At 31.1% G+C, this 8,067-nt stretch overlaps 1 protein-coding gene across 1 annotated transcript; it reads left to right on the top strand.

Annotated features, from left to right (window-relative positions):
- The first annotated feature begins 1,391 nt into the window (after positions 1–1,391).
- Positions 1,392–2,672, top strand: LOC131027321 (uncharacterized). Its single transcript, XM_057957335.2, has one exon. The coding sequence runs from the start codon at positions 1,691–1,693 to the stop codon at positions 2,387–2,389; it is 699 nt and encodes a 232-aa protein (XP_057813318.2). The 5' UTR covers positions 1,392–1,690; the 3' UTR covers positions 2,390–2,672.
- Positions 2,673–8,067: the final 5,395 nt, after the last annotated feature.

Below are 8,067 nucleotides of genomic sequence, written 5' to 3'. Positions count from 1 at the left end.
TGCCTCAATTACTAACTTTAAAGAAACCAAAAAATGATAATGAAAAACTCATTTATAAATTTCACATGTAACAATAGCCACCGACTAGCTAAAATTTTGGGACTTTAATTGAAAGAGTTGTGCATTTCTATTGGTGCACATAATGCATGACTCCTAAGAAATTTATGCGTAAATATTTGTTTTCATAAAAAAATTGTTAAAAGAAACAAAACTATTCACTAAACTTTGTCCCCAAATACCGTAGTTTGCTATGTAATTTAAAAAGGGAATGACCATAGGCAACCATAATCATATATGATGTCATTAGTTTGCTTAGAATTTACCCTAAGGATCATTAAAGACAACATAGAAAGCATCGGGTGGCATATTTTTAGAACATGAGCAATTTCCACAGTCCACTATTCCAACTGAAAATTTTGGCGACTTTGTGGTTTCATTATAGCTATGAGACTAATAAAACTATGCATCAAAAGACAAATAGATATAAAATGCTAATCTAATAATAGAAGTGAGAAATAGTTTTTTTTTTTTATTAGTTAATTTTTTAATGAACAAATGTGTATATTATCATTTATTAAATAGTTTTATATGTTAAAATTTATATATTTTACTATTTCTTGAAAGGTCTTTTATCAACATCAATTTTTGTTCTCAATAATATTATTTTAAGATGTTGTCTAGATGGATCATTTTATTTCAATCATTTCAACTACATATATCTTTCATCTTTATGGTTTGTTTTAAAGACAACATGGATTAATTCAACTTTTATTGTGGGTGGACCCCTTCATTTACATATTTGACATAGAAATGTCCTTGACTAATTGACACATTTGATAAGATGAGCAACTACCACCATTCCGCTAAATCGTTGAAATTTTGGATGATTTTGAAGGTTAGGTTAGAGATATTGTATTGGGTGAATAAGCATCACAAAAGGAAATAAAAAATAGAAAGTTCTACTTTACACTTTCATGCAATACTAAAAGTAATGAATAGTTATGTTATTTTTATTTGTTAAAATCTTTTTATGAATAAATATATATATTGACATTTATAAGGTAATGTTACATATATAAAAAAAAAAGAAAAAAAAAAGATTCTATTTGACTGTTTGTTGAAAGGTTTTTGATTTATATGAAACAATAATATTGATTATTATGTAGTCTAGATGGGCCACTTCATTTCAATCATTCATTTTAAGTTGAAACATTTTTCATCACAATGTGCATTATTTGGGTGGACCACTTCATTTTATCCATTTCTGCTGGATATATGTGATGTATCTTTCATCCATATAAAGTTGTCCCCATAATGATGTTGGTCATTTTAACATTTATATATATCAGTCTTTTCATTTCACTTTGAAGTATCTTTCATTGCATTTACTGTTCCAATAATGGTGTTGCTCATTCCATCATTTATTCTAGATACATCATTTCATTTTAATGAACTCACATGGAAATCTCTGTCATCTGCAAGGGACAACGTCGTTAATGAGCTCAGCAACAACTTACAGCTTGCAGAGAAAGATAAGTGAGATTGTCTTTAACCCTGCCTATGTCTATAAATTCTAGATCACGCATTATACCAGGAAACATGCAAAAGCACAAGAATCTAAAGAGCATCAAAATCAGTAGCAAAGTAGGCTTTTAATTATTTGCTCTAAAGGGACTCTTTCTTAGTAAGGATGAATCATGGTATTGTGTGGTTCATGGTGGTAGCTAGTTTTAGGGTTGTAGACCATCATGGCTGTAATGGACAACAGATCAGTCCTAGTCCTCTTCCTCTTTCTCTTAATTCTCTTCCTCCTCCTTATCCTCCACCTGCTATGATACAATTTCCACCGCCTCCGTCTGATCTAATACAATCTCCGCCGTCTTTATCTAGTGTAACACTATTTAGACCACCACCGCCTCCTTTTCTTGATGATCCTGATCCATACAACTACTATGATAATGATGATCACGATTCCAAGTCCGATATCGATATTGTGATCGTTGTTCTAGTGGCGGCCATACTTATTGTTCTCATCATCGCCCTTGTCGTCATGGAAAGGAAATATAGAAGCGTTTCATCGAGCCTCAGTCATCTTTATAAACTCCTCGAAAGCATTTCTACGAGCCTCGGCGAAATTTCAACGAGCCTCGGTGGCATTTTAAAAGGCGTCGGCAACATTTCTTCAGGCGTCGACAAAGTTTCTAAGCCCCTTGAAAAGTTTTCTGAAGACTTCGGAAAAATTGCCAAGCCCCTTGCGGAGATTTCTAAGCGCCTCGGGGAGTTAGAGTGCAAAGTGTCTGTATCAGTGGAGCAATGTCGTTGTGGTAATCCTACCTGCAATTGTGGTTCTACCTGTCATTGTGGTTCCCATAGTCCATGTCGTTGCTAGTATGTGTATACATGTGGTCGATATTGTTGGTACGACTTTGCTATACCTGCATTGATATGCTATTGTAGTTGTTCTAAGTTTATAATTGTTGTTTTATTTGTAGTTCATGCTGTTGCTAGTACTTGTATATGCGTCACATATTATTTTAGTTGTTCTACCTATAGCTCATGGTGTTGTAGTGGTTCTACCTATAATCAATGCCATTGCTAGTGCTAGGCTATCTTTGTAGTGCTTTATAATGGGTATATCTGTAATTGATATAATTGCTAGTTCTTATTTTTCATGTAGTGGTTGCTAATAAAGTTGTAGAAGATGGCAAAACCTATTTTAATTTAACTCAAAGCATGAGGCAAATTAGATATAGTAGAAATATATATATACTGTAAGGGACACATTTCAAATAGCATATTTAGATAGATGTTAGATATATGAAGGAAAAAATAATAGAACAAGAAGGGAAGATTTATGTAAATAAGATATAAAAAGATTCATTGTAATTTCAAATTATGTTCTATGAGAACATGTGAATATAATATATGGAGATAATGTTCAAATTAAATAAATTGATTCTTAACTATAGTGTATGGTAGGAATCTATTATTATACTACATTGAACTTAATTTCTCATCTTTCTCTTATTGTTCTCACTAAGGTATATATACAATTCCTAAAGAATTATCAAGGCTTAGAACATTTCTTTGTGACTCCACTCCAGTAGTCAATAGAAAAGAAATCAAATCACCAAATAAACTTGCAGATGAAATAAATGAATTAAGAAAGATATTACATGGAAGATGTAAATTTTTCTAAGATATGCAATACAATCTCTTTAAGGCACTAACATCAAGAAAGGGAGTTAAGAATCCAAGAGATGGTAAATAAAAATGGGGGATCTTTGAAATAGATCAGTGAAAAGATGTGACCAATAAAAGTGAGCATACTATAATGCTATGGGAAACATAAAAGACTAATGTAACATAATATCCTAAACACTCATGATCAAAAGAGATAATAAAAAATTAAGAGAGATTAAAGAAGATCATATCCTAAACACTCATGATCAAAAGAGATAATACAAAATGAAGAGAGATTAAAGGAGAACTTGACTTAATATAACAAGTGAATATTGATAGCAAAGGTAGGAGAGAAAATATTAGAAAGAAATTAAAAAACAATAGGAAAGGTATAGTATAGGAATTGAAATAGAAAAAGAGAGTAATGGAATGTGTAATAAGAAGGGCGATGTTTAACATGCTAATATGATGTTGCAAGATGAAAGAAATAACAATATATCATTAAGAATATTGCTAACTTTAAAAAAATGGTAAATTCGAAAATAGATTAATGTGAATTTAATAAGAAAAATAGAAATATCGAGAAAATAAAAGAAAAATATGAAAAGAAAAACTAGAAGAAAATTATAGAAATATTTAGTTCTAATACTTTTGTCATTGTCTACACTATCATAATTAGAACAAAAAAAAATCTTGAATGTAAAATTAAAAAAAACAAAATGTCGGTTACCTATGCCAATTGGTAGATAAAAATGAGAAATTAAGGATAGGCAAGCAAACAAAACCGTGTTCATCAATAACTAATTAAATGTCGTTTTCATCATAGTAACTAGGCTATGAGTTGTAGGTAACAATGTCATCAGTATGCTTAACAAGTCAACGGGTTCAGAAAAAGACAAGTGAGGTTGTCTCTAAGTTGAGGTGGGTCTGTAAATTCTACATCACGCTTTACATGATTAAACATTTAAAAGCAAAAAAGTTTAAGGAGCTGAACAGCTGATTTGCACTGAGTAGGAATATACGATGCAATTAGAGGTGCATAACTAAGATTTCGTTACATCTTTTGTCTCACAATATCATTGCACAATTTGAGTTGAGATTTAGATCGGTCGAAAGTAACTCTTAATTATTGATTTAAAGGCACTCTGTCTCATTAGCTGAAATGAATCATGAATTTCTGTTGCTACTTTTAGTTGACAACAAAGCAGTCCTCTTTCTCCTCCTCTTCCGCCGCCTCCACAATGTGTAATACAATTTACATCCTCCTTTTCTCCATGCTTCTATGCTTCTCATTCATACAATTACTATGATTAAGATGACGACTCTACGTCAGGAATCGATATTTTGATCGTTGTTTTGCTGGCAACCATAATTATTGTTCTCATTGTCGCCCTAACTTTCATAGAAAAGAAATTTAGGTCTGTTTCATCGGGCCTCAACGTCATTCATAAAATTCTCCTCAGCATTTCTACTAGTAGAATTTCGACGTGCTGGGATAAGTGCCTCAACCTAAAGAGTGTCAAAGCGGTTTTTAATTAATTATTTAATTGGTCTTGTGTGTTGATTTTAATTAATTTAATATTATAATATAATTTTTCAAAGTGCATGCAACAAGTGTTGAGGAGGAAGTAAAATTGTGATGCTTGTCACAAGGTAGGAATTTTGAGAAGAAATTTTCTTTCGAGCTTTTCAAATCTCTGCTCTTGCGGCAAGTGGTTGCATAGTTTGTTTTCCTTTTCTTGTGCACATTTTTGGAAAGATTTTCAGCAGGACCAAATCTTCCACATGGATAGACTAAGAGAAAAAAAGAAATTTCTATTTTTGACAGAAAGGCTTGATTTTCTTGGACACCTTGCATTTGTGGAATAAATAATATTTGTATTAAATATTATTTATGAAAGAGTTGTGCAAAAAGGAAGTTTCTAGAAATATGTTGTAGATACATTGAATGTGGATGCTTTTGAGAAGCCACTTCCGTTTGTATTGCAAACTCTATAAATACAATATGTTGTAAAAGAGAAGTAGAGTGAATTATTTTTGCAAGACATTGTTATGTTACCAGAATTATTTTAGATTTAGATATCACAGTTGAAGACACCTGCAAGAGCATAGACTTTGCATATTGTTTGTAATAGCTTTTTACTATAATGCAATTGATTTATGCTTTAGTGTCGTGAGTTTTTCCCTTAAAGGGTTTTTCCATGTTAAATTTTATGTCTCATGTGTTTATGCTAAATCTGAAATTTATTTGTTGTGTTTTTTCTTTTATCTGTAACATTGCCTAGGGGTTTGCAAAGAAATTTGTATTCACTCTCCTTGGAGGTTTGAATTAGGAAGGTTTTTTCCGCTCCTCTAATTTCCTTTCACAACGAGCCTAAGAGGCATTTCAACGGGCATCAACAACATTTCTTTGGGCCTAGGAAAAATTTATAAGCCCCTCAAAATAAAATTCTTTACACATTAAACACATTTCTTAGCCTCTTGAGGGAATTTCTAAATGCTTCAAGAACATAAAGGGCAAAGTGTTGTATCTTTAGTGTCATGCAATTGCAATATTTCAACCTGTAGTTGTGGTTTTACCTGTAATTGATGTCACTGTAGTGGTTCTAGTTGTAGTTGTGGTTAGACTTAGTGTCCATGTCATTGCTAGTGCTTATGCATCTGCTATGCTATGTCATCGTAGTTGTTTCATCTATAGTCCCTGTTGTTGTACTATTTCTACCTATAGTCCATGTTTTTGGTAGTACTTTTCTATATCAATAGTGTCATGCTGTTGTAGTTGTTCTATCTATAGTTTGTGTTCCACTTATAATCCATGCCATTGGAGTGGATTTACCTTAGTCCATATCATTGCTAGTACTTTTCTATATTTATAGTGTCATGTCATTGTAATTGTTCTACTTGTTATTTTACATCCATGTAGTGATTCTACCAATAGTTACTACTTTTCCTACTTCTTGTTTACATCCAAAGTGTCACAAAATTATAGTTGTTAAATGTATGGTTACATAGTTCTACATATAGTTCATGTTGTTGTAGTGTTTCTACCTATAGTCCTTGTTATGGCTAATACCAATATATATTCGTAGTGCCATATCTAGTAGTTAAATCTATAATTGATATAGTTTCTCATTCTTCTCTATATTTGTAGTGTCATATAGTGGTTATATCTATAGTTCACTAGTACTTCTAGTATTTTTCTACATTATAATATCGTTCTACTATATACTATTGTATAGTGGTTAAATTGATAGTTTATGCACTTCCTAGTACATGTGTTTGAAAAACTAGAAGAATATCACATAAAATATAACATAGTATATTTTTTTCTTCTAAAGGTGTGTAGTAAGAAGAATTGGGTAGTTATTTGTTATCAGCCCTAAAAAACTTTAGGCTTCTCATGTATTCTAAGGTTTAAATTGCTAAAACCTAAAAAATCCTAGTGCCTTGTGTTTCAAAAACTAGTTTTACATTATAACTCTTCACTGATCACCTACAAATGTTTCCCATTATTTAATGTTGTAACTTAAGTTCTTAATGCCAAATAGTGTTGACTAGCCTCATCCCTTAGTGTTCATTTCAACCTACACATCACTTTAGTTATTAAAATGAACCTTAAGTTGTTTTCACTTAAATAATAAATTTTTAGGGTTGCAATTGTGAACAACTAGTTGATCTCTTATGAATGATGATGGCTCCTTATAAAATTTGATGAAAATGTTGTTGTGCATTGATATCAATCACCTAGAGCTTAAGTTGGAGAATGTGTATAATAAAATTTTCTAGATAGAATAGTATATCTTAGGAGAAATATGACAATATACCTTAGGGGTGGGATACATGAGAACCTATAAAGGGTGGTGTAATTTAGTAAATATTTCAAAATAGTGTCATGGGTATCAAAATTATTACCAAGAAACAAAATGAACTCTAGGAAGGGAAGGTTAAGAAAGATATAGAACCTAATAACAAAAACAATCAAGATAGGCCAAGCATTAGGACACAAGCTAGCAAGAAAAATTCCTTTGAATCTAAGGAAAAAGAGATCATTAATTTCACTAAGATTCAAGAGAACTTTTATTTGGAGGAAAATGATGTTATAGAGACTTTAGAAATCTCTAGTCATACAGATAAAACTAATTACAATATCCATTAAGTTGGTCTTAATTTGTCTAATTAAGACATATCAAAACTATAAGAGTCCACTTTATATGGTTAGTTGATTTGGAATTTGGTCTACATAACTACTACTTGATATCATGTATACATTTAGTGAGCATTGTACGTTGGTTCATTTCAAAACCTAAACAAACATATTCGAGTACAAGTAAGAGGCTTCTCAAATATTATGCAGGGACATTGAGTTATAGTCTTGTATTTCAAAATTTATAGGATCGTACATGTATTGCCCATAGTATATATTATAATGGGTTATAGGAGCTCAAAAAATAGAAAACTCTATCACTTTGTAAAGTAGAAGAAGAGTACAAAGTTACAATGTATAAATAACTTGAAAAATATTCTAGTTTAGATGATCATTGGAGGATTTCTACTAGATAAAAAAATGAACTTAACATATTGCATTGTGATAACAAGAGTGTTGTATCAATTGGATATAATGCAACATTTCATAATAGGATTGAGAAAAGATTGAAATTCAACATCTTTAAAATAGTGTTTCTTCAACTAGGATTGATTGAGACTATATACTACAAAACAAAAGATCAAATTGTACGCATCTTTATTAAGAATCTAGCCAATCAAAGGTTATAAACACTTGGAGATCTACTTTAGGTTATTCCCAGTGGTCAAAATTAGGGAAACTCATATCAATAATTTCCATCAATTCTCTAATTTATTATTTTTCAAACTAATTAAAGTGTT

The sequence above is a fragment of the Cryptomeria japonica genome, chromosome 3, assembly GCF_030272615.1.
Source record: "Cryptomeria japonica chromosome 3, Sugi_1.0, whole genome shotgun sequence".
NCBI lineage: Eukaryota > Viridiplantae > Streptophyta > Pinopsida > Cupressales > Cupressaceae > Cryptomeria > Cryptomeria japonica.
This window is presented reverse-complemented; position numbering and strand designations above follow the sequence as displayed.

Bases quoted from the DNA above. Each gene is read 5' to 3' on its own strand.
- LOC131027321 (XM_057957335.2), top strand. From the start codon at position 1,691: ATGAATCATGGTATTGTGTGGTTCATGGTGGTAGCTAGTTTTAGGGTT.